The following is a 27,171-nucleotide window of genomic DNA, read 5'->3' as shown; positions in this document are numbered from 1 at the left end:
AAAACTGCTGTGTGATAGCACAGATTGCATTGCAATGTGTGGGGAAAAAAAAAGTCAGCAATGATTTCACCAGGAATTCTACTTACCTTGCTCAGCGTTTTTTTTTTTTTTAAAAATGGCCACATGCTGTAAGTGAATTCCTGTCTTATTTGCCTCCTGGGGCGCATGCATCACATAAGGAAATTTAGTTCTGGATTTTGCTACTTAAATTTTCTGATTTAACCACCAACATCAGTATCTAGGCATGAAGAAAGTCAGTTATTCACTAACCTGCAGTGCTCGCCATGTACTTCCATTTAACCACATAGGTGTCTCCCTCATGGAACTGCCCAATGCTTTGCTTAGGCAACCTACTGTAATCAAATTCCAGGATGTGCCAGACATCCACAGAGGCAGTAATGATTTCAAAGTGCCTCCCATCTTCTCCTTCAACAAATCCGTAGCCACGGCCAATATTTATCCCATCCAAAACCGTGCCAACTGTAGCTTGGGGCACTGGCACCATTAGCATGACATCATATGGCTTAGAGTCAGATCTGGGGTCCTCCTGTGACAAGATATGAAACACGTTTTTTTTTTTTGTGTGTGTGTGTCTAGGCTTAGAATTATTTTTATTCTTACCCAATGATATAACCATACAAAAAGCAAAATGGATGAGCTACTTGGTAACAGAGGGGTATTGTTTTCCTCTCGTACTAAAGCCAGTTCTGTAGCACTGATCAACATTTCCCCTCTCCCAATTTCAGTTGATAACAGCATCATGTATGGGGGTTGACCATCAGTGATACTGTCCTTGTTGACACGTTCTAAAGGTGAATGATCAAGGCTGCAGTTTAAACTACTTTGAACCAAACTTACATCTCTGCTGATAGGTATTGGTCATTTACACATTTTTCAATTCAAATTTGTCTTCTCATTATAAGCACACACATCAAATATTGAAAATACTCAGTTAATTTATTTGCTCTACCTTCTGGTGAAGAGATTCACTAGAGTTCTTCTCATTGTGCTTCTTCAATTCAGTCCAGTCAAGAAATTTTTCTTTGAACAATATGGTCTCATTATGTTCTGTGAGTCTACCAAAGATAGCCCAGTCAGGACGTCCTTGTCCCTTTCTGCAATAGAAAAAGAATACCAAAACCTGGATTAAATTACATCAACATCATCATCAACAATAACCATGAGCTCAGTGCCCGTTGGCATCTGATTCCTCTCTCACTATTTTCCTTCCAGCTTTCCCTGTCCAGTGCAGAGTGGCTTAGTTTCTGTTGACCAGCTCTGCAAAAATCTACTATATCATGTACCCATTCTACATGGGGTCTGCCTCTCCTATTTGAACTGTCCATTATGCCAGTTACCAGGGTTTTGATTTTTCATCTGTTGTTCATTCTGCAGATATTCCTGAATAGCTGTAACTTCTGATGTACAACCACTTTCTGCAGTAGGTTCACTTTCGGCTGTATCTTCCTATATAATTCCTCATTGGTGACCTTCTATCCATCTTATTCTCTGGATCTTTCTATAAACAACTGTTCAGATGCCAATATCCTTCTCTTTGAGTCTTTCATTATCACCCATGTCTCAGACTTGTACAACACGCTGCTGAATATGCACATTTTCAAGATGCTCAGCTTCGTTCCTAAGCCAATTGCTTTGCTTTACATATACGTAAGAAATCAAATGTTTTCAGCACCCTTGAAAAACTCCTATTCAATACAGGTTTTCAAGTCTTTACTGTAATTTGCAAGTTATACAGTTTGAAAACAGTTCAGCTATCAAACATTTGCCCATGACTGAGGCAGGATTTTAAAGGGGACTAGCAAAGAAAAGCCAATGGCTGTGTACCTTCTTCTGTATGATGTACAAAGATAGCTGAAAAGATCTTCTCTCTCTGAATGCTTATTTGCCAATACACGGTGCCACCCAGCAGGCACAATGTTACAGGTTATATCATGCTTGCTGGCAGCAACTAAAAGCCATTGTTTCCACAGAGAACAATGGCAGCTGGCAACTACATATTGACCCAGTCTAAGGGAATTCAGTTGCTTTAACTCCCAATAATGCAGGTCTCCAGTGTATCAATGAGAGCGCAAAAGTACTACAACACCTGAAAGTTTGGTACCTTGGTATAAGAGGATTGCACTCTCCAGGATCTAGAGGATTGATATCACAATTGGAGTAGTCGAAAGTTCCATTCCACAAATGTTTGGCCAGCTGGAATGCTACTTTTCTCTGAGCTAATGTTACTTCTTTCCCATGCCACACATACACTTCGCTGCCAAAATCAAAAACCAGCACCTAGAAATAATTAAAGTAGCAATTTAACTACAGGGAAAATATGCTCAGTTAGACTAAAAACTCTTTAGTATGGCATTGGCCAGGTGGTGATGTTATTAATGCAGTGAAACAAATACTTACAAATGTTCTATGTGACAAAAGGAGCAGACAATGAAATAGCAGCCACAGCAAATCATTTGGATTTGGTTTATGGGCCTAGTTACTTGCATATTTGGTAAGAAAGTACTGGGGATTCCTCAGAGACATTTGCTTATGAGGGGGCAAAGTCATAGAAGAATTGAAAGTTCTTAGTAGTCACAAAGCAATACTGACTGTTCTAAGAACCTATTTTCAATCCATCCTGGTCGGATGATGTGGCTGCAGTGAGAATTTACTGTGGGTGGAGTAAACATTTTAGAGAAGGGAAGAGGGGAACAAAAGTTCAGACTGTCCAGTTTGGACTTGGAAGTACTGGGAACAAAAGAACCCAGCAGGAACACAAAGGGTCAGAAGTGTTTAAAAGTTGGCTGTGTTGAGATAATACCCTTCTAATTTTCCTTAATGTTCTCCATACTGGGTCTCTGCAGATCATCAGGCTCTGGCAATAAAGGGTTCAAAGCATCAGAAGCACAAAGGACCTGATTTTCAGTACATATGCAGATGGGTGTTTGCAAATGCGTGCCAACAGACTTACTGAAAATCAGCCCTCGGTATCTTCCAGAGGAAACGTTGAGTGTTCCAAATTCAAACCTCTGATATGCAATTTACTGTACCTCTTTGGATTGTAGCAGAATACATCTTGGCATTTTCCCCCAGTAGTCATCATCAGGAATAAGTTTATCCTCTACTAAACGATAGATGCAATTTGTTTCTATTATTGCAGCTTCATACATTTCATCTTCCTCAGGGTTTCCAGCAGCTTAAAGAGAAAAAATTATGAATAAAAAATGTTCTAATATCAGCTCTCTCTATTTTATGGCAATAAAACAACAGGGGCTGAAACAGTGAAAATATAAAAACTCTTACACTGGTAACTTGTCTGGCCACCAAGGAGTTTCCAGAAGTCTTTGGCTGCGTGAGTATGCGTATTTATCCCTTCTTCTACGGTCTGTACATAAGAAGCTCTACAGCCAAGTTCTCTCTTTGTCTGAATTAATGTTGCAAGTTCTGAGGCCTAGGAGATTAACATAGTTATCTGAATAGAATCAGTTAAGTCATTCATGCATGTTCAGTTGAAGGCAAGTGCACAAGCGAGAAAGAGGACAGCATGGCTGGTAGCAGTGCTAATGGTCATTGCTTCTCTTTTTATTAAACACACAGAAGCTGGCAAAAAAATGACAAAATTCATCTACACTGTTATTTGTAATTATAATGAGAACTGAGCCTAAAGAATGCAGACACAAAAGGGACATCCAGCAATTCAAAACTCTTTTTCTGTTTGAATACAAATCCCTTTCCTGAGGATTTCCTATTATGGTTTTGCAACTTGCATATCCCTCATCAGCTTCCAATAAATGCAGAGGATAAAATATATTTAGGGTAAATAAGACATATCTGCCTCCCACTGATAAACAATCACGTGCTGCTGTGAACATATTCTGGATTTTTCACATGATGGGTATCCTGAGTGGTTACATGAAAGAAGAGCATGAGATCTCATTTCAATGCACTAACCTTGGCTTTTTCTATGACGTTCGCAAACTCTCCGACCCACAGGAAACAGAAATGTGGTGTTAACAACAGGAAGCAGTCTCCACTGTTCAGTGATGAAGCTCTTGGTTCAACTAATCTTGTCTGAACATGCCTTCTTCCTAAAATATAAAAGCAGGGTAATTATGTTCCTAAAAATACCACCATCAATCCTTGAAGACCTAATTATTTGAAAGCAAAGACAAACTTGATCCCTTTGCACTAATAATCCATTTCCAGAAGTCTTTTATTAGAAGAATGAATGAAGAATACCATAGGGTTCGTACTTGGGGAAAATAATTTGTTTTCGTCTCTTAGCTGCTATATTGTCACTTGTTCTGCCTTGACATTTTTATACCCTACTGGAGAAAAGAAATTAATAATAAAGGTCATAAAAAGCAGAAAAGTCCATAGTTTTTTCCATTTGTGAAACTGATTTATACAGTCTCACTAGCTAATCATTTAGCTAATAAGTTTTAAAGATTCTGCTACTGTAACTTGCCAAACAAGTAGTTAGCATTTAGCAGAGAATAGGCACGGTGACACTGTGCTGCAAAAAATAATGGAAGGGGAATTATGGTGAAAAAATGGGTAGTAATGGAAAAGGAGGCAAATATTTGGGAGATAATAAAAAAATTTAAATAAAACCGCACAAGACATAAGAACAGAAAGCCTAAACTTTGTCTTCTCATCTTTCCTCACCACAGCAGTGTCAGCAACTGAGTTTAATTAGGTGGTATGTTACATTGCTGACCCATAAACTTTACTTGCTGTGGTATCTTTTAGGTTATAAACTTTCCAGGGCAGGAAGTTCTTGATCCATACAGCAGGCCTTCAGTCTCTACAGGAGCATTTAAGATGTGACCATAATGAATATGCATTGATAACATAAAAACTTCTTGCATACCTTTAATTTGCAACAGCATCAGTTTCTTATATGGCACAGCACTGTTGTTGGAGTTTTGCTCAGTTAGATTGACACTTCGTAGATTGACACTGCTGAAATTCTCTTTGCTTGCTAAGCCAGCAAGTGCTACTTCTGAGAAATTTGAGTTTGTAGACACTTACACACACAAAAGAAAACAAAAACCAAACAGGAGAGACAAAAAAGCAAAAAAAAACAAAACAAAAAACAAAAAAAAACACATATTATGTTTGGTTTCTATATTTAATTTAGTTTTTTTTCCTTGTATGGCTCATTTTCAGGTTTTTTGTTGTTGCCACTGAAAAAGACAACAGAAACAAGTTGAATTTAAGTTAACAACTAGTCTAAAGACTCTGCTTGACTTAATCATTAGGCAAGTTTCTAGATATAATCCCACAGTTCATTGTCAGCTTACCAAGTGTATTTAGTTTCAGAAAGAAATATCTTACTCAATATTTAGGGAAGTGAGTGTATATTTGTGATGCAAATATACATGATTAATGATGATACAAATTGCAATTCCTCTCAAATTTATTTCACCCATTGTGATAAAATAGGTATTTATGCACTTCAAAGTCTCTGAGTCATCTTATTATGTAGTTTTAAATTAAATTTTAATTCTTGACAATTAATACTCTATTTCTCAACCAAAATGAATGATGATTTCAGAGGTTCATAATTAGGATGAATACTTCTCTCTACCTTTCATCACAATACTAGAGAGACAAGGTGGGTGAGCTAAGACCTTTCATTGGACCAAACTTCTGTTGATGAACGCAACAAGCTTTTGAGCTGCATAGAGCTTTTCTTCAAGTCTGGAGTTGGTACTCAGAGTATCACAGCTAAACACTAAACAAGCTGTTCCACCTTGCATAACACTGCAAAGAACAATACTACACAGATTTTCTGTTTTCGTCAATACAGGCAACATAAAGATTAGTTCTCATTAATGCAGGGGCAAAAGAGAAACTCCTAAGCAAAGCTCTAATGACAGTTTGCCAAATAAGCTTTAAAGAAACATCGCATTATTGTGACTTGTTAATAGTTTGGTTATTATAAGAATGCCACATCAGTAATGCATTTTGCTGCCAGTTCCTGCCAGAACACAGTTACTCTGCAGGGAGTGTGATGGTTTGGAATTATGAAGTCAGTTCTGAATTCTTGACACACAATTAGGGCCCAGAGATGGAGGGAAATCAACAACGACAAAAGCTGGTCTATTGTTGACGAATTAGACTTGCTCTCTTTTCCCAACAGAAGAATAATCTGTCGTCATAGTAAACACCCATTTCATCTCAGACCCTCTCCAGCGGCTAGTGGCACGTTCAGCCCCCGACTCCCAACTCTAGTCGCTCTCTCAAAACCCTAGTGTCACACTCTCGTTGTTGGTTTAACAGACTGGAAAAGTTGGTGTCAGAGTACCAAAGTTGTAACCTCCCCTCAAGCATTCAAATGCACCATTTCCTTCTCATTCTACTGGCGTTCAAGATTTTATCCATGCTCAGCCTCCTAAGGCCAGGTCTACATTACTCAGAAGATCAATCCACTCAGGGTTGATCTTCTGGGTAGATTTTACACATCAGGTGGGGATGCACAAAATCAACCTATCAGAGGTTGGCAGTCAACCCCTGTACTGCTCACCTATCATGAACAGCAAGGGAGGTCAATGGGAGAAACTCCCATCGACCTTGCTCAGTGAGGACAGCCAGGTAAGGCGATTACAGATAAGTCAGTGATAGCTACGCAATTGCTGTAGCTACAATTACGTCACTACAGTTGACTTATTTTACTAGTGTAGACCTAGTCTAACTGAAAACTGAACTATGAAATCAGAGAGGTGTGTGTGTGCATCTTTTAAACTCTCCACACACTGAAAGATACTGAGTTACAAGTGACATCAAATCCACTTACTTTTTTCTACTTTCATTCGCTTTGACTCCATGAAGGCAATGTTTAACCTTTGCTCCGTGTATTCGTGAAGAATGTCCTCTCTTGCTGCCAGCAATTTCAGGGGGTTCCTTGAAGCCTGAACTCTGCGCATAGGTCTCACTGCACGTTTGTGCTCCGCTACAGAAGAAATTAACCTAAGCAGCAAATGTAAATTTTATAAACTCCATATAACATAATTGGTCTTAATCAAAAGCTGCTAAGAGCAAGCCATTAGAGACGTGCTCTCTACAAGGCTACCATGTAAAGCTAAAGTCAGCTCACTGACGCATACCTAAGACTATGCCAGAAATCCACAAAAGAATTGGATGTGCCACTGTTAAGAGACATCTACAAACCCCATTTCTACAATGGAACATTTTGTCAAGCTCTTCATCTCTCTGATTCAAGTTAGCCAACTCTGGGCAAAGATTTGGTTAAGATAGAAGGTTTCCCCTGCTGGGGTAAAGATGGGAGAGAAGAGGAGGCCAATGTCCATCTATAAGAAAGAATGGAAAAATGTATACCCTAATTCAGCATAGCAAAAGAGAAGGAACTCACTTTGGTGCATAAGGATCAAAGATGGAATCAAAGTCATCATCAAGCTCCAAAGCCACTGTGGAAATGGGGTAATCCACATGACGGTAAAATTTTGAAAAGGTTTCATCATCGTCCAGCTTCATCACCTCTTTCACAGATTTTCCTGTGACCGTTAGAACAGTTTCTTGCATCCCCCCAACTGCAGATACAGATAAAAGATTCTATTAAGTACTCTGCTGAGTTTCTGACCTTAAAGTTAGTTTAGTACCAAACACATGAAGTTACCAAGTGAATTATAAAAAGGCACTATAAAAAGATTTAAAAAAAAAATTACTTCAGTGAAGGGGGTGGGGAAGTCAACCAATGCACTGGTTTGATGTTAGTAAGATAAAAATAGCGTACCAACATTTGAAGCCAAACTATTGTACGTAATGGCAGGTTCTTACGTCAAGGTCCAAAATGGTGATACAGCTTTACAATGTTATTTGGATAATTTACTGGGAGCAGGTGTAAATTCATGCCAGGGTTTACCAGGACTGAGCCCAGCACCTGTAGGCTTGCTGCATCAGTTATAAATGTATATAAAAAAAATTGCTTGAGCCCTGGCATATCTTTCCTTACAAATTAAGCACTAATTAGAAGAAGAATGTACTGGAAACAGGTGTATGGAGTTGTGTGTAACACTATCCAAAAAAAAGATATATAATTTTTTCTACAAAACACATAGCAGGGGGTGGCTAGCAAAATTTTGCAAAGATTATCAGGAAAAAGTGTACAAATTTCACTGTGATCTTGGTAAAATGAACAATGAAAGCTCACAAAACTTCTGCCACCAGATACTGTAACTAAAATTCAACAGATTTGAAATATCAAGTATACCATCCATTACATTCTCAAATTACTCTTACAAACCTTTGTTATTCAGCCTTCCCAAAAATGTTTCCAGCTTGTCTAGTTTCAAGTCGGATTCTAACTGCATATCAGGCCTGGCTTCTATTTCTAAGCAAAATAAAAATAGTTTGTGTGATTACAGCATTTATAAAAGCCTCATTATATGTTTCAGCTATTTTTGATTACCTACCTTCCAGAGGCTTGGAAACTGGAGTGGTGGACTTTAGCCTGGTACTGAAAGGGGATGCTACTGGAGTTATGGCGGTAGGTGATGCCAAGCCTGCAGAACAAGCACAGTCTTTCAGATTGCCACACCCATTGTAAACAATAAGGTTTTATTCTTGTAAATAAATACCTGTTAAAATAACCTGGTGTGGGAAACAGATTCTCTTTTAAATTAAGCACAAAGGTTGCTTTCATTTAGATATGATTTGCATTTTGTGTACCATTGTGTATGTCATTCAGACACCCGTAAGGGCTTTGTGCAAAATAAGTGATTTGCAGAGAATCTACCAAGCTCTTGCTCAGCACACAATCTAGGGAAAGAATCTTCACACATCTACTAAGCAAGGTAGCAAAAAACAAAACAAAACAAAAAACAAAACACCCAGACAAACAAACAAACAAAAAAAAGCTTGAATTGTCATGACAATTTCCTCCCCTATTTCCACCCCCAGCCAAAGTCCACAGGGCCCTGTGGCTTGCATGCGCGGGGATGGATGTTAAAGGGGGAACAAAGCATGAGGCTCAGATTCAGGGGCTGCATCCTATATATTTCCAGCCCCAACCTCCATTCCATATGCACAATTCTTTCTTCTCTAACAACTAGCACAAGTTTGACCAGAACAAATTAAAGCCCACTTCTAAATTTAGAACATTTCTTTAAAAACGAATGGATAGAGGAGGGATGTAAAATCCTGGTTAATTGATTACCCAGTTAAATGGTAGCTAAACCTACCATTTAACTGGTTAACCAACTGAGGTGGGGGTGGCTGTGGAGGCCACTTCAGGGGGCTTCTGGCTAGAGCTTCCTGGCTGCGGGTGAGAGGCTGGGATGGAACAGCCTCCCCAGTGCCCCTTCCCCTCCAGCTGCTGCAGACGGGGCAGTTCTGACCTTACTGGAGCACCCTACGGGGCTGGAGTAAACCCCACCTCCCCCCGTGTGTGCTGAGGTCTGCTCCAGTCCCCACCCATTAAACTAGAACATTCCTACTATATTCAGCAAGATACAATGCTATTCAGGAAAGGTCCACCACCACGTTAGCTGGGGTATAGTACATTGCAACACTGAATTACATCCCTTGCTCTTTAGCTTTAACAGCAAAAAAGAAAACTCTTGATACCTTTTTGAAGTGTAATGACTATTTCTCCATGTAGTAACTGTGTGCTAATTACCAAGCAGCTCAGCTTGAAGTTTTATTTTGGAAACTTAACTGTTTTCCTCAGATAAACTGAATCTGCATCAGTTTAAAAACTCTTTTTGTTATATTAAAAACAGGTCCTAGCAAGGAGCAATTACCAACACACTGAAATGAATAGAGAACACAATTGGGCAACTTTATTAATAAAGACATTTTGCCACTAACTAAGATGATTATGTTGGGACACCTTTTAAAGAAGTCTGTAAAGCCTTTGGCCAATGGAGCATAGGTGCCAAGAGCAGCTCCTCATGGTGATAAACACTCATTCATCAATTCGGAGACAAGAGACTCTTGGACCAAAAGTGATTTCGACCGAAGGAGATACACAGTTGTTTGGTTTTGTAGGTTTGTTGCATTTGTACTTTGGCATTCTATTTCAATCTGATCTTTGATAATTCCCTCATTGAGGCAACAAACCAGGGATGGGCAATAACTCTTCCTGGGGGCCACTCCAAGATTTTGGAAAATGGTCAAGGGCTGCAGTTGTTTATTGTGGGGGTGTGGGGTCCAGAACAGAGGCTGAAGGAGGGGGCAAAACTGAAGCGAAAGTGCCACAGCTAGCCAGAATGGGGCATCCTGGAGTGACCACTGTACCACAGACTCATGGGCAATGACCCCACAGCACTGCGAGTAGGCCACTCTCCCTCAGCATGGAATTGCCAGGTCCCACCTCTCCTTTGTTTTTACATTACAGAGGTTCCCACAAACAATGCTTCCTCAGGTCAAACACATTTTCACTTTTTATCCTCAATGCTCCACGTTTAGACACTCCATATACACACAACTGCTGTATACGTGGAGACGGTCTTGCAAAAAGAAATCTGAGCAATCAATAACTACACCCTTGGTTCTCATTGAGACATGGTGCTTTGAGATTGTCAAATCAGAGTTGGGTAATACAGGAGAATCCAACTGTGCCCTCTGGGGTGGACTGGAGGTAAGAGCTGCACATTCACATGAGTGTATGAACAATTTATTATCAGGCTTCATAGTAACTGGATGCAATTACAAACAATTCAGGACAAAATGGCCCATGGAAACACCCAATGGAAGTTAAAACAAACAGCACAATGACGACATTTGACTGAAGATAAAGTCTTCTCTTGCTGAACACAAATGTTTCTGTTTAACACTAGCCCTCTATTTTGACTAGACAGAGAAGTAGTGGCTCATTTATACATGGTTAATTTCTCTTTTACAGACCTTTTTTTACCATTCGGCCAGCTACTGTGAACTGGCTAGAGTCATTGGCTGCTCCTTTACCCTTTGTCTTCCAGGCTTCTTCCCGAACAGTAATCAGGTGTTTTCTTTCTTCAATAGTCATTTGACTCTCATGGCTGTCTGCCATTTTCTGCTTTTTTTGAGAAATGAAAAAATATATTTTAATTGATGTCAGATCAGTATTACATAGCAATGAACAGGAGAAACATTTCAACCAGTGTCCTTTAAAAGTGAGAGAAAAGTGATACATGTTACTAAGGGACATGCACAGATGCTATAGTCCTGGGAACCTGAACTTTTAAAAGCTTTGCTGTTTTGCTACTCTATTACAGTAGTAAGATGAAATTTCAGTCAATGGTACACTTCAGGAATTGCGAGGATTCGCTCACTGCAAGACAATTAGCCTAGCTTCTAGCTTCAATAAAATAATTTGACCGATGAAGTTAAAATTTTAGGTGGTTTAAATTTTTTAAGTGATTGTACTTCTGAAATATTTCCTGACAAATCAGTTGGACTGATTACTGTCAGAAGCTTCCAAGCATGAATTGCTAAGCAAAATTTTTAACCTCCAACTTTAATAATTTTTAATTCTGTCTCTAGCTGTAAATTCCCCAAGCTGGCTTAACAGCCTTGTGTCTAGAAGCTGAACACTTTGGGATCTGTGCCAGCTTGTTCTTTTGAATAACTGTTCCAGTAGCTGTAATCTGATGCCTTTTGTCTCACCCACATGGAGCTTTTCCCAGTTTGCTTTAAGGGAAAGACATTCAATAGTTTCAGTGATTAGAAACAGTTACAAGCAGGAACTATTTCAGTGCCCTCCATCCACATAGGAGACGGGGGAAGAAAGTACATTAAGTAGGGGAAAACGCACCATAAATTCCTCCCTTTTCCTAGCTGAGTCAGACCAGAGAAATCAGTTTGGTTTCTACAAATCAGCTACCTTAAAACAAAGTTAACTTTTTTTCTTCTCCATCCATGTCAACATATCACATGGTTCTTTCCAAACATGCAGTATGTGGTATGATCCTAAGCTTTTTGTACCAGCACTCATTGGTTACAGCAGTCAGCATGAGTAACAAGACAAACCTACCGCAATTGTACCTTTGCACAGCTCTTTGGTATACCAACCTTTGTGTAACATCCCTGAGAATCTGGCATTTTGGGGCTAAATGGCTGAGGCCTTTCTTTGCACCATCAAGTTCTAATCTCCCTTGCCCTGTGGAGTGGAAATCTGATCTCTCTGGGTGTGCCCTCCCTTCTAACAAGAGGTGGGCCATGGTTGATCCTCAGGATGACATCCCCCTCCCAGTCAGTCTGGAAATTTGCATACCAAACCACTTTCTGAAAGTTGTTTTGTGAGTCCCTTTTTTTCTATTTGTGTTGCACAGAAATCATGAGCATTACACACCAAAGAACAGCATTGCCAGCTATCAGTTTTATTGCAACTCACGTTACAGTAAAAGCCATGTTATCTGGAACTTTGATAACCAGCACATTCTATTAACAGGTGTTTGGAGAAGCTGCCCTGGAGCCAGCTGCTTGCAGAGCCATCCCACCACGGCTGGGTCCAGCTGAGCAAGGCTGACTTTCCAGGCCAGGGCTCGCTGCTGCAGGGCAGCTCTCCCAGCTGGGGCTGTCTGCACTGTCAGGATTGGCAGCAGTGGGCTGCCAACCCTCCCAGCCCTTGGGAGGGATGTTGTCTCTCTTCACCAGGCTCAGCAGCTCTGCTCGACTAACCAGGAAATTCGATTATCTGGCAATCCTATTCTCCAGGGATGCCGGATAATCAAGCTTTTACTGCATTGTGTGCTTAGGCTATGTCTATACTAGACACAGAATTCAACCAACGAAACACAATTTTAGCTACACCAATAGCATAGCTATAACTGACTCATCAGCAGTCAACTTCAATGACTGCCTATACCAGTGGTTCCCAAACTTTTCGGAATCACGCCTTCTGACCTCTTCTTTACCATCATCCAACCCCCCTTCAACAAAAAAATTCAATTCATAATTTAAAATAAACACAAAAGTTTGATATAAAATGCTATTTAAAATTAAAAATAACCACAAATAAATTTTCTTGGCCCCTTGTGGTTGCTTGGTGTAAGCCAAGATGATCAACTGCCTGAGCCCAACACCAGCCTCCAGAGCTGCCTGCGCCAGTCTCCCACCCATCTGAGACCTGCGCTGCCAGAGCTGCTCACCTGAGCCCCACGTCACCAGGACCTGCTCGCCCACCAGCCCCTCGAGCTCTATGCTGCCAGGACCAGCCACCTGCCCACCAGCCATGGGCCAGCCACCATCCCAAGCTACCCGAGACCCATGCTGCCAGGGCTAGGCACCTGAGCCCCATGAGTCCTGTAAGCTGGACAGCCACCCGAGGCCCACAAGCCCTGTGAGCCGCCCACCCAACCCCCTCCCCTGCCTGCCTACAAAGCCAGGCACCTCCAGCCCACCATCAAAGCCCATCCTCCTCCTCCTCCCTGCCAGCTCACACTCGCTCACTCTCATTTGCCGAGGGCAGCTAGCTCCATGTGGTCTTTGCCGGCTGCCTGCTTTTACAGTGGCGGCACTGGGTCACCCACATAAAATGGTAGGGGCTGAGAGCTGAAAGCAAAGGCTGGATCTTTCTTCAGGTGGGGGGGCGGGAAATAGGGGGGCTGGGTCACCTCACACTTCCCAAACTGGGGGTCATGAAGAAATTGCTGGGGTGGGGAAAAGCATGGTTTATAGAGAAGAAGGTCGACTGAAGCATTTCTCCCACCAACCTTCCTTAATCTTTGCTGTTCATGACAAGTTCCAGGGTTGGCTTTGACCCCGGAAAGCGCCATTTCACGCATGTGACACAAAACCCCAGAAGATTAACCCTAAGCAGATTGATCTTCTGCGGTAATACAGACCTAGCCTTAGAAACGCAGCTACTGTACTCAAACAATGGCATCACAACATCAACTTTCATTTAAGCTTTTGCCCCTACCCTCACAATTATGGAAAAAAAGCTTGAAAAAATATGAAATTAATACACTCTACAGGCTCTGAAACTAGAAAGAAAATTAAAACAGAACATAATACATAATTTTTTTTTTTAAACAAGAGCCTGATTCATGATTTTTGAATGTTCGAGCTGACAATATTGAACAAATGTAACACAGTTCAATACTTTTAAGAGACCAGGAGAATGATTAGAGCAGGTAGACAGGGAGGGAATAAAATAAGTATTTATTTGGGGGGGGCGTGGGCGTGGAAATCATTCACCAGTAGCAAGAGGAATTATAAATGTAAGGAGCATCTAACCCAGGATTGGAAGTTCTTTTCCCTTCCCCTCCTGTCTCCTCCACAGTCCTCTGCACAGTCATGCATGTTTTAGTCTGTAGAAATGTTAATTGGCTGAGCAGTCAGACATTTGGAGGACAAGAAAGATGGCAACTCAGATAAAATATTCAAAGTGCGGTCCAGCCTTTTCAAAGGGCACAGTTAGTTTTGGGGCACCTTGACGGGTCACATACAAATATATAATCTTAGACTCCAGAATCACATTTTTTTTAAATTAAGGTTGGGATTTATTTTAACCACAGAAAAACATTAAAATAAGTCCATCAGAGATTAGCACATCTCAGTGAAGAATTCAGAAAAAAATTTTTCCCTTGCGCTACAGTTTCCATGTCAGGATCAATATCCATAGTAGTAAGTTGGAGACAGCAGCAAGGATGTCACTGGCTAGCTTCTTGCAATGTTTTGACTTCACATATTATTTCGTGACTCAGAATGTGCTTTTGTACATGTACATGCTGTCCAATGCTAAACGCCACTTCAGCACAAGAAGTCTGTGAACTAGAGCCAGGTTCCAGGCATTTTCATGCACTCCACTCTTCTTTGAATGAAAATTAGGATGCACTGCTCTAGCTAAATATGACGACTGCTCAACAGGAACTTCCATAGGACTGATGAATCTTACAATCTGTAGATCCGGTGCTGAACTCATCTGAGATAGCCAGCATAATTTTTAAGAAGCTGCCAAAACCAGCACAACAGTCTCAGTTGAAAGATAGCTACATAATAGAAAATTCTTCTGAAGAGTCAATTTTCTGTGGAATGCATCAACGTGGCTCATAATTAGTACATAAAATATTCTGATCTCTACCTTGCAGTTGGATTGACATTAGCTGGTTCTCCAGTGAGCAGAGAAATCTTCTGTTTTCCAATTGTTTTTGATGCTGGGTGGTGATGTTTATTTTCTTTCAGAACAGCAAGAATCTCCTTCCTGAGTGAAAAAAATATTGAAGGTTTTGTCCACCTCCAAACTTGTGACTAGAGATGCAAGTCCCACATATCGCATTCAACTCCTCAAGGAAGAAGAAACCATTTCCATGCCTCTGATCTGCTTCCTGCACAGACAATGCTGACTGTATTAGAATTAGCACTGCGATGACCAGTGTAACAGATTTCCTGCAAACTGCACCCATTTCCAACTCTATTTTCTTTGGCAAACCTATTAATCCATTTCTACTGCCAGTCTTTGCTTGTGGACTATCTGTGCCAAAGCAGTAGCACTGTCAGAAGCCATCACATTTGCTTATAGAAAAAATCAAGTGCCTTGTTAATATTTGCTCCCTTTGTATTACATTGAGCGGAACGAGCTCCAGTAACTACTCATGCATGAAGAAATCCTCATCAGTCTTTCAGATGAAGAGCAGTAACTGTCCGATATGGCCCTACAACAACACTTTTGTCTGGAGTCAATGAAAAGTACTTGCATTTTTCACCAACTGTCTTCATTTTTGAGGAAACATGATTGTTCGGATCACTTGATTCTCCCAGCTAGAGTTTGCTGAGGCGATCACATACTTTCAAAAGTTCTGTGCCATTTTCTTATCCCAAACGGATGAGCCATTTGGAAGAATACACTTTTATCAGGCCATCATCCCTGAAAGGCTTTTTAGATTTCACTCGCTGGAGGCACATCTCTTAAGAAAGGTAGCCAGATTTGCAGTTAGTACTGCTGCCAAGTTTCATCAGTATGTTTTTCTGCTTTTGAAATTTGCTTTTTCAAGTACTTTGCTATAGTGGCAAGTGACTCCCCAGGGTACTTCTTGTATTTTGCCTTCTGAAGTGTGTTGTGAAGTCAAGTGATATTGTACTCCTTCAACACAGCTGTCACTCTCAAGTGCACAAGGTATTGTGGTTGTTCATTACATTTAATGAGCAAGTAATCTTCCTATTTACCTTGAAATGCTCTATTCTCCACATGAACTTTTCTCTTATTGCTACCAGATGTTACAGTTACATGCTCCCTTACACTTGAGTGAAGCCGATCAATCCGCCCTCTCTGAGACGGAGCGCTACAGGAGAAGGAGCTCTAGGTGTGTGTATTGGAGGAAGGCTGGTCAGAACTACCTTTGCTCTTATACCACTGAAGCTCACTAGCTACCTTCGTTCACACTTTGTTGCTGTCCTGAAGCACAGTTCTTTACCGTTTGCGTGAAAATTCATAAGAGGGACACTAAATTACCATGAAAATACATGTAAAAGTCTCTGACTGGTTCCTAGTGCTCCTAACTCAGCGAAGGAATGGCAACAGGTGGCGCTGCCTTTCAAAGGTAAGTGAACCTGGGGTTGGGGAGGGTTAAAGGCTGGGGGCAGTTTGGGGCCATGAGCGGGAGGGAGGGTTAAAACTTGGTGGCGGGTTGGGTCCCTGGGTGTATGGGAGGAGTTAAGGCTGTGGTAGGTTGGGTCATTACGGTGGGCGGGGCAGGTCAGGCTGGTGCAGGTTGGGTGTGCAGGCTGGCAGGGATGGCGGGGGAGAAATCAGGCTGTGGCAGGCTGGGTCTGTGGGGCTGGTGGGGTGGGGGGTCAGGCTCATGTGGGTTGGGTATACAGGCTGGCAGGGTTTCAGGCTGCAGCAGGTTGGGTGTGCAGGGCTGGCGGCGGTGGGGAGATTGTGGTTGTGGTGGGTTGGGGCTGCAGAGCCAGCAGGCGTCAGACTACAGCGGGTTGGGTTTGCAGGGCTGGCAGGGGGGTTGGGCTGTGGTGGTTTGGGTGTGCAGGGCTGGCGGGATTTCAGGCTGCAGCAGTTTGGATGTGTGGGGTTGGTGGGGGAGTGAGACTATGGCAGGTTGAATCTGTAGGGCTGGTAGGAGGTTCAGACTGTGGTAGCTTGGGTGTGCGGGAAGGTCAGGCTGTGGCGGGTTGGGTCTGTGGGGCCGGCGGAGGGGTTCAGGCTGCGATGGATTGGAGCCACACAGAAGAGGTAAGGCTTGTATTAGCGGGGGGAGTTCACTCGTCTAGTGAATAAAGGTGAGTATGTGTGTCCCACGTTTAAGCGAGTACTGGTAAGAAAAGTACTCATTTAATGAGGGAGGAGTGTATTAAACACTTTTTAAAATTGGCTTCCAGTACCTACTGTTTTTGATGGGACTCCAAGTTTGCTTGATGAAAGTTATTTGTGTGGACACAATATACTTAAAGCTTCTGAAATGCATTTGATGCAGCCATGCACGATCTTCTGATAAAGTTGGCACTATGCAGAAAAGACTATGCTGCACATACTAAATAGATTTTATTTTTTTAATAGATTGCAAAAAAAAAAAAATTGTGAAAGGGAAGTAACTATTTATTGAAGAGAACAACAAGAAGTCCTGTGCACCTTATAGACTAACAGATATTTTGGGGCATGAGCTTTCATGGGCAAAGACCTGCTTCATCAGATGCATGAAGTGGGTCTTTGCCTACAAAAGCTTATGCTCCAAAATATCTGTTAGTCTATAAGGTACCACAGGACTTCTTGTTGTTCTCAAACATACAGACTAACATGGCTACCTCTCTGGTACATCTAATGAAGGTATTTCTGGTAGGTTACTCTTCTTTGCCAATAATGAGATAAGTCATTTATATTGACTGGTCCTGATTGCTTGATAAGGAGGATTCATTTGAGCAACATTCATTTTAAGAGTCAAATACAAGATCACAGATCTTGGAATAAAGAACAGGATGGTGGACTATATCCTTGAAAACAGCATCTCATGCTCCAAACCCCTGGCCGCAGCTTGGAGCCTCATTCTGCACCCCAAATACCTCACCCCACATCCCAAATATCTCATCCCAGTTCCACCCCAGAGCTTGCAACTTCCAGGTGGAGCCCTTACCTCCCTGCCTCAACCTGAATACTGAACCCCTCATTTTTGGCCCCACCCTACAACCTAGGAGGCCCCACAAAATCTAATACCCTCAAACCCCACAAGAGTTTATCTGACCCTAAGGGGGATGATATAAAATAAGATCAAAGCTGCCAGATCTGCTCAAACCGTCAAATTAACTGTTTTTGCTCTTTCCCTCACTTTCTTTCAGATTTCCTTGAAGTATATTTCATATGTTCAGCCTCACTGCCTATTTTTTCATTTCTCTCTTCTGAAGGAGGGCTGGTATTCTGGTTCTGCTCACTCAGACTGCTGTACTAAGCTCAAGAGGTCAGGTCAAGTCCAGTGCCCTTATGCACAGCTATGATTTACTAGAACAGCAAAAAAATGCTGTTAGTTATCAAGCAAAGCATCCATTTGGTCATGTTAATTTGCTTTGGGAATGGGTCTTAAAACCATTTTGTTTTCCATCTGACTCTTTCTTCAACTCAAACAGGAAGTTTATGCAATGTTTCACCTTCCATCTCCAAGGATGCCGTTCATCAAAGACCAGAGGGCTTGATTCTCTCAAACTAGAGCTACTGACCTTAAGAGAAGAGAAACAGAAAAGTGAGGAAAGACAGAAAGCAGAAGCAGGATGTGCCAACCCTAATGAAGTCAGAGTAAGAGAGTAATGAATGCAGTTTAGGAAAAATACTTCTGGAGGAAACCGGAACACAAAAAGAAAAACATTGCTTTGGGCTAAAACATGATCCATTTTTAATACTATGTATTTTTCATAGAAATTTAATCAAATGAGGTAGAATGCACTGCAGTAATTGTGAGAAGTAAAAATGCTTAGCATTTAGGAACTATTCCATTCTTAATCCCATTTAGTGAGTTGCTAATAATTCTTAGTACTATAAAACAACCGAGTGCAACACCCTTGGTCAGACTGAATTTTAACCCAGTTTAGTTGGTCATCTCTAAACTACAAGAGAGATGCAATTTTTAGAGATGCAGTTTAATAAAAATACTAATGGGATTTATGTTGGTGGAAAGTCCTTCGCACATATGGACTTCTAATGATACATTTTGTCAGGGTATTATTTACTAGGCAGAATATATAGTAGTTTCTGACATAACTAAATACTCCAAGGGATCAGGGAGTTCAACAAGAATGTGTAGTAGTGTACAAGCTTTTGCTCACCTGATGAATAGGTACAAAAGGATGAAATGTGTGGGCAACAGGTATAGCAGGAGAATAAGTAGAAGCATAGACAGGTTCCTATGGTAGGGGCAGAAGCACAGCAAGAGAATTAGAGGTGGGTCAGGAAATGATTTGTCAGACAATGGGGGGGGTGGGAAATCAAGGGATTGCCTTAATATATATCTATTGCAATTCCAACCCTAATCTCAAACTGCTTCTACACGCACCCCTCCCTTTGGAGTGGGCATGGTAAACAGGCAATTTTAAGCAGGCCAATGAGGCATTAATGTGCATATTTAGCACCTCATTAGCCTAATGGTAGCTGCACAAATTTCAAAGTGCAGACTTCCAGTTGCAGACTGACTGTGTAGATGGGGGCAGCTTCGAAATAAGTGCCCCATTTCAACATTTCCTTACTCCCAATTAGTTTTGTGGGAGTAAGGGAATGTGGAAGTGGGGCACTTTTTTCAAAGCTGCCCCCATCTACACCAGTGATCTGCAATTCGAAGTCTGCACTTTGAAATTCATGCAGCCACAATTATGTTAATGAGGTGCTGAATATGCAAGTTAGCACCTCATTAGCCTGCTTCGAATTGCTTCATTACCATGCCCACTCTGACAGGAGGGGGCAAGTGTAGAAGCAGCCTTAGAAATGTTTTCCCCACTGAAAAGTCAGTGCAATAGAAAAATTCACACAACAGCATGTTTACCACAGCCATTTCATGCAGTAGTTAAATACCTTAGTGAGAGAAACATTGAAATTTGAGCTGAACACACAGAAGAAACACTTTTCACACTCAGATGCTTTTAACCGTCTCTGCTTTCATGATCTGCTAAATTATGTGAAGCACATCGCTCACAACATGCATGTTTCCAAGTGGAAGTGTCTTCAGTCCTTACTGGAAGAAGAACCATGAGTCTTCCAGATAAAGTGAAGCAATATTTTGTAATACTTTAATACAAACTGGAAAGATGCCTAGAAGGAAGTATGAACACCGCACCCAGCAAAAGTGAATTTGCTACTCTAGCTGAAGCCTCGAACAACCCCTAACAGTACAGTAAGTCTTAGTGAAAGCTGATTAGACACAGCATCATCATATCTAATTCCACCTTCTTTCTACAGGTTAAAAACAAACAGGAAACATCGCACAGAACATTGGAAATGTGCAGTTCATTAGAGAGAAGCTCGCATTCCTGTGACTAGTGCTTCAGTTCCATTTTTACTGTGTGCATGCACATCCAGTACATGCCAGGTATATTTAACATTCTCACTTATTACCAAAACAAGAGATTTTTTTTTGTTTTTTGTTTTTTAAAGGGCTTTTCTCATCAGGGTTTTAAAAGTGTTGTCCTCAGAGTAATTCTGAATCCTGATGACAGAACACAAATGCTTTTAGCAATGTAAAATGTATAGTGCAAGTTGGAGGGAACTTGCTTTGTGAATGAAACATTTCAAAATTGATTTTCTCTTTTTAAAAAACTAGTGCAGCATAGCTGATGTGAGGGATGGGGGAATCACACATTTATTTAAGACTCTGATGAGACAGACTTAAAAATGGCTATGACATACAGATTTTCATTACCGTAAAATTTTGTGTGAGAAAAGGTTTTATTTGTGTTTTTATTTTTCATGGAGAACTGTCCCCCCAAAACCTAAATGACCTATTACTAAGTCAGAGACTGAGGACGAGCACCATACTACAGTGTTTCCCAATTTTATCTGGCCACAAAACTTTTTTAAACTCCCAGGTTCTACCCTCCTCGGCTCCCAAACCCACCCCCCTATCTCCAGGCTTTACCTGACTCTGCCCTCAGCTCCCAAATCTGACCCCTATATCTCCAAGCTTAACTCCCCCCAGTCCCCAGGCTTAACCCCTCTGCTCCAAACCTGCCCCCTGCAGATTAACCTGCCTCAGCCCCAAACCACCCCCCAGGACTAACTCATCTGTGGTGCTGGTTGGGGAGCCTACACCAGGCAGCCATGTGTGCCCAGTGGAAGGAAGGCTGGCATGAAGGTGTTCCTCTGGCAGGGGTGAGCTGAGCCATGCACACAAGAGGGGTGTGGCCACTCAGGTAGCAAGGTGAATGTGGGGCTCTCTACAGCTCCCTGCCCTGCTGCCACTGAAATAATAGAACTAAAGTCAGTTGGCTTAATGGTCGGATCCCTCCTGCCGCCCTGCAGTGGTTAAATCAATTAAATTTAGTTCCACTGTCACTGGTGGCAGGACAGGGAGCTGCGGAGGAGTCAGCTATTGTAATGGAACTTTCCTGCGGAACCCCGTTAGGGAAACACTGCCATACTAAATCAATCTGTTATTATACTGCTAAATAATTTGGATTTCATAGGTCAAGGCACTTCATCTTTTTATCTGGTTGGAAAATATGTATGAATAGGCTTCACTGTAAATATAAACTAAAAACTCTCACAAATTTCAAAATAAATATACAGAATACACTATGACAATTCTTTTTTTAAATATTTTTCTTCTTGTAAACCTTTATGCTTCCAGATCCTATGAAGCGCTTCCATTTTATCTGTACACTATTCTTTCATGTGAGGACATGAGGGCAAGTTATTCTGGAACTGAATGGTTCCTCCAAGTTTTAAACCCCTCATAAACTACATGTATATTTCATAGAAACTTAATCCAGATCTCATCTGTAGGCAACTAACTGCCTACTGATGATTAAAACTTATCCATTGTCCACAGCTTGTGCACTCATTTTAATTTGAGAAATTTGTATTTTACAGCTTACATAGTTTGTTTTGAAAAAAGGCTTTTGACAAACTTGACTCCTTTCATGTTTATAACCATGCGGCAATAAACACGTTCTCTAAAGTTAGCTTTGTAAATTGTGCCACATGCTCCTTAGAACTGCAACCAAGCACGTTAATCAGTAAAGCTGGACAAATGAGTAGCAGTTAGAAAATCCATGCCATGTTCTGAACACAAAGAAACTAGTGCCATGAGTGTAACTTATTCCCTTATGTTGAGACACAATTCTAGTGTATAAAAAGTTTGCATTCTTCACTAGTTCAGAGCTTAGAGGTCGATAAAACTCCCGCAAATCCAACAATGCACAGACTGTACACTTTTCAAATATTGCAGAGAATCTAAGCTGCACCCAATACACAGATATTTTGTAGAATGGAGTACTGTTTCATGATCTTCCTGAACTGGGACAGTAACTAATTCCCTGACAGATGTTTTACTGATAACAGTTATTTTGGACTCCAGGCCAGGTCGGTAACAACATTTACAGTAGATTTTAAACTGACAACACTAAGGTCAAAAGTTATTTCAGCAGACATTAAAAAGCCAGACAGGATTCAGGGAATCTGTAAAACCTTTAGAAACACAAACTACTTCCAACAAAGCTTTACATTTAACGTGCTTAATGCAGTGGCATCACTGATGTCAGTGCCATTCTGGCAATTATCAAATGCTGTAATATTAGAAAGACTGCCACAAAGTCAGATTTTTCTACTGTGTCTTAATTCAGGTAGGAATAGGTGTTAACTTGATAAACCTTCATCACAGCTCCTGTCTATTTTGAGGCTAATGCTGTGCAACTCCAGAACACTCAGTTTTTGCTGGGGACAGGTTGCTATTATGATCACATCCAGACTGAGATTACTTCAAGGCACTTCCTACTCACTTTGACTGGGTGTTGAGCTAAGTAAAGTACTAGCATTAAGAATGATGGGGCTCTTTGATAGCTGCCAAGGAACCATGTGCAACAATGCTGGTTCCGGATTTTACACTACTTTGACTACTGCTTCTTTGCCGATTCTCTTAAATGGCTTTCATCTAGAGGGTGTTACCTTAAAGCTGAAGATTTTGAATCTTGAACTGTTACAATGTGACCTTATAGCTCTGTTTTCCCCAATCAAATTAAGTTTGTTTAAATCAAAAAATATAGCTACTAATACTCCTTTTCTTAGTCTTTTTGTGCAGGTCACAGATGTTTCAGACACATTCACTTATGATTCAGCTACTTACGGATTTTAAAAAAAGAAAACATTTCAGTAAGGACAGACTGATCACCAAACCCATTCATATACTAATGGGAACAGGACATATATTTCACTATTGCCTATGAACCTATATTGAATATTTAATAAAACCCCTCAACATTATTAACTTCTGAAGCTAAGATTTTTCTCTCAACTAACAAAGAACATATTGTAAGAAACACAGAACACTGGTCTGGAGGTTACCAGTGGCTCTGGGCTTCCCAGTAACAGCGAGGACTGTACAAGATACTCAGAAGAAATTCATGGGTGTTCTAATATTTGCACTTTAACAATTAACTCTTTGTTCTCCAGGAACTACTAAAAATTCTTTTATGCTCATGAAGACAACAAAAGACCATTCAAGATTTAAAAAGTTCTCATTAGAAAATCCCTGAATTTTTAAGATTTTCAAACCATTTTATATTAAGCAGCAAGAAAGATTCATGTAATTTAACCAGTGGGTAAGCTGAAATCTGTTCTTGCTTTTGTGACCATGTGACATTCAAATGTTTCAGAAACTATTCAGCTTCCCACCCAAATCTTGAAAGTCCACTTACTTCTTGGCAATCTGCTGATGAAAATACAATCTGCCTACTGCTGAAAATACTGAGACAGCAGAAAGTGAACAAGACAACTTGGCATATCAGAACTCTGCGATGCAGTTTTTTTTTTTTTTTTTAAAACAAAAACAAACCTTGAAGCTAGATAAAGATGATTACCAGTACAAGTGGTAGCCATTAGCCAATGTTGGGTATGCTTGTCTAGTGTGATGCGCCTCCAATGCGGTACTTTTTCAAGGGGAATACTTTTTCCTATCATGGGAAACTTTACCTTCTTCTTGAACAACTGCTCAGCTTCTTGCAGCTGTGTGCTTCGCTCCGAGACAGACACTTTTCCATACTCCTGCTTTTTGTTAAGCCTGCTTTTCCAGCTTTCTTCACCACTCTTCTTCAGCAGTGCCAGTCTACGAAGAAAAAGAAATATGCCAATCGTATTAGGTTTCAATGTTACCTGGCACACCTGTCTGCATCATTCCAAGTAACCCTCTGACGTGGCTTCTAAATGTGTTACCATTACTGGAACCACATGAAACTTAAAAACACATACCCAGGGCTTGTCTATGTGCTGAGCTACTGCATGGCATACCAAGCCTGTAGTATGGACACTGCTGCGGCACAGGGAAAGTTCCACAGTGCAGTTTAGCACAGCTGTAGATTCACATGCTAGCTTACCATGAAAATAAGCATGAAGGCAAAATAGCAGAGATGTTAGTGGGACATTTTGTACTGAACACAGGAAAACATATTAAGGAGGCTTTCATGTTCTGAAACCTAATAGGGAGGCAAGTCTGCCTAGAAACCACCCAATTCCCTGCTTCTTCAGGCTGTACCTGATCTACGATCCTGAAAGTTTTGGGGCTAGCACCTAGGAAACAGGGAGCGTTTCATGTGTCTCAGTGCCTATCATAATCACATGTAAGCACAGGTAACCAGTCAAACATCTGCAGGTGCACTTAAATTTCTCCAGCTTTAATAGAGAGTCAACTTTTTTGAGAGCAATTCCTTGTGTTTAAAATGGAGACCGCCAGCAGAACCAGTCATCTCTCAAGCCTGGGGATCTATTCTTGAGCAACATCCTATGGCTACAGTATGAAGAGCAGAGTGCCTAACTCTATTCTACTGGCAAGGGAACTGTCTAGTGCAGGGGTTGGCAACCTGCAGCTCTGGAGTCACACATGGCTCTTTATGGAGTCATTTGCTGCTCTAGACACTGCCACCACTGACTCTTCTGCAGTTCCTTGCCCTGCTGCCGTGGAAACAACAGAACTAAATTCAGTTGGTTTAAAGGCCAGCAGGGTGGTGGGAGGGATCCGTCCGTTAAACCAACTGAATTTAATTCTATTATTTCAGTGGTGGCTGGGCAGGAAGTCACCGAGGAGTCAGCAGTAGCATCATCCAATGCTGCAACAACTCCATTCAGGCCGCAGCAGAGAGCAATCTGGCTTGGGGGGAGGGGGGGAGAGGGCGGGGCTAGACGTGGGGGTTCTACATTCTCCCTCCCCTGCCCATCTGCATCTTTCACTTCAGTTGGCTCGGGCTGGCTCCTTCCCCCCTCCACCGGGTGCAAGTTGGTGGATCCGGGGGCGGAGAACTGAAGAGAAGGCGGAACAGACGGGGGTGGGGGGGGGAAATAGAGGGAGAATTGGCCTATCCGCCAGCCTCTGGCTCAGGTGACAAGTGTCCCCCAGGTAAGGTCTGGCTACAGAGCTCACTTGGGCAGGCTCTCCACCCTGCCGGCACTGCATGGGGCAGGGAAGAGGCACGGCATCCTGCTGCCACTGGGTCTCATGCAGAGCAGCTGCTGCGTCTGCATGCCGCTGCTCCTGGGGACGCGGTGAACTCAGGGTGCCTCAAACCTCTGGGGCATCTGTTCCTGGGACACTAAGCAGGGCCAGTGCTTTGGCTCTGGCTGGGAAAGCGGGCGTGACACTGAGCGCCAGCTGCAGGGAACTTGCTGCCCAGTTCTTCCTCCACAGCGAACATTGCTGCCTCCTGCTTTAGAACCATTCCCCAGGTGCAGTGTTGTTTTTGTCCTCATTTGCTCTCCAGTTCAGGATTGAAAATAACTTAAAATTTCTAACATTGTGCACGCGCTGTTCTTAAAATAGGGGTTAAAAAAGTACGGTTTGACCTTATTTATTAAGGAACATCTCATTCACATGCACTGTGGCTCTTGTAACTGAATTTGAAAAGATGGCTCCTCTCGCTATTTTGGCTGCAGGCCCCTGGCACAGGGGGATGTCTGCAGACAATAATGGGCAGTGAAAAGTAAAAAGAGGGGAAATATGGGAAAAAAATCCCAGATCTATACCCTACCTCACAAAAACTACATCATCATGTGTTTTGTAGCGTTCAGAAATTATGGATTTTATGGTATATTTAAAATATGCTCTCAATTGAAGTTGTCCAAATGCCAGGGCTTGCCTTCTCCAGGGGTCCATTCCTTCAGCATCCACTCAGTTTGGCTTTGCATATTGTGCACCTGAAGGGCATGGAGTTAAAAATGAAGAAAACAGAGGGCTCCTAACCCCCTGCTCATGTTAGAGCAAGTTCCGCAGTTTAACTTTGAACCCAAAAATGTTGGTTTTAAAAATGAAATGATTACAGTTACCCTCACTCCAACCAGTCCAATCCAACATGCCTTCCAACTATGCAGAGAAGGAGAGAAAAGGTCTGAGAATAACTGCATCCACAGAGACATCTGTTTAACCAACTTTCAGACAGCATCTACTTTCCAAACAGCCAGGTAATGTGATTAACTTGTTAGTGTGCCTTTTTCGTCCTTTTAAATGATAATACATAGTCTGTGTATCTTTTAGAATTAATTATACAAAAAGCGTGAACAAGGGAAAGGAGCACTATTTTTTTAACTTGTGTGATATCATCCATTGCCGAGTAGAATGAGGGGTTACTCTCAAAGCACATAGGTTAGGAATGACCCTTTCAAGTACTGCTCACTGGGTGAAAGCCACTCCTCTGTTTCTGGAGCCAAAACATTGTATGTAGGAACTTCAGAGAGGACGAATGTGTCTCATACTGACAACCTAACAGGAAGGTCAGTGGCTATAACTCTATGCTGTTTCACATGACTGACACAGGAGCTTTGTGATTACTGAATATGCACATGAGGCCTTCCATAGTGTTCAACAGCCCCTCTAAACTGGCCTATTAGGGAAGTTTAACTTGTGTAAAGAGAAGTTACTCACCTGTAGTAACGATGGTTCTTCGAGATGTGTCCCCGTGGGTGCTCCACAATAGGTGTCGGGCTCGCCCGGCGCCACAGATCAGAAATCTTCTAGCAGCTTCTCCTGGATCGCGCATGCGCCGGTGCGTGCCGCCCCCCCCCACGTGCCCCCGGCCGCGTGCACGATCCGGTCC

The 27,171-nt window shown here is 41.8% G+C and overlaps 1 protein-coding gene across 21 annotated transcripts in view; it reads right to left on the bottom strand.

Moving 5' to 3' along the window:
- Positions 1-27,171, bottom strand: part of SVIL (supervillin) — a 226,131-nt gene that overhangs the window by 22,570 nt on the left and 176,390 nt on the right. For 10 of the 21 annotated variants that reach the window (XM_074984945.1, XM_074984944.1, XM_074984946.1 and 7 more), the window contains 15 exons: positions 24,065-24,197; positions 19,216-19,293; positions 18,544-18,612; positions 10,873-11,023; positions 8,439-8,528; positions 8,270-8,356; positions 7,379-7,556; positions 6,803-6,975; positions 4,874-5,029; positions 3,952-4,088; positions 3,304-3,451; positions 3,051-3,196; positions 2,123-2,298; positions 971-1,115; positions 271-547 (listed from right to left, as the gene is read on the bottom strand). In XM_074984945.1, the coding sequence (XP_074841046.1) occupies positions 271-547; positions 971-1,115; positions 2,123-2,298; positions 3,051-3,196; positions 3,304-3,451; positions 3,952-4,088; positions 4,874-5,029; positions 6,803-6,975; positions 7,379-7,556; positions 8,270-8,356; positions 8,439-8,528; positions 10,873-11,023; positions 18,544-18,612; positions 19,216-19,293; positions 24,065-24,197 (2,144 nt within the window). The remainder of the gene's footprint in view (positions 1-270; positions 548-970; positions 1,116-2,122; positions 2,299-3,050; positions 3,197-3,303; positions 3,452-3,951; positions 4,089-4,873; positions 5,030-6,802; positions 6,976-7,378; positions 7,557-8,269; positions 8,357-8,438; positions 8,529-10,872; positions 11,024-18,543; positions 18,613-19,215; positions 19,294-24,064; positions 24,198-27,171) is intronic. The other 11 variants (XM_074984952.1, XM_074984941.1, XM_074984947.1 and 8 more) reach the window with 5 other exon arrangements.

This window comes from Carettochelys insculpta, chromosome 2, assembly GCF_033958435.1.
Source record: "Carettochelys insculpta isolate YL-2023 chromosome 2, ASM3395843v1, whole genome shotgun sequence".
NCBI classification, from domain to species: domain Eukaryota; kingdom Metazoa; phylum Chordata; order Testudines; family Carettochelyidae; genus Carettochelys; species Carettochelys insculpta.
The sequence above is the reverse complement of the archived record's forward strand: the minus strand, read 5'-3'. Positions and strand labels throughout refer to the sequence as shown.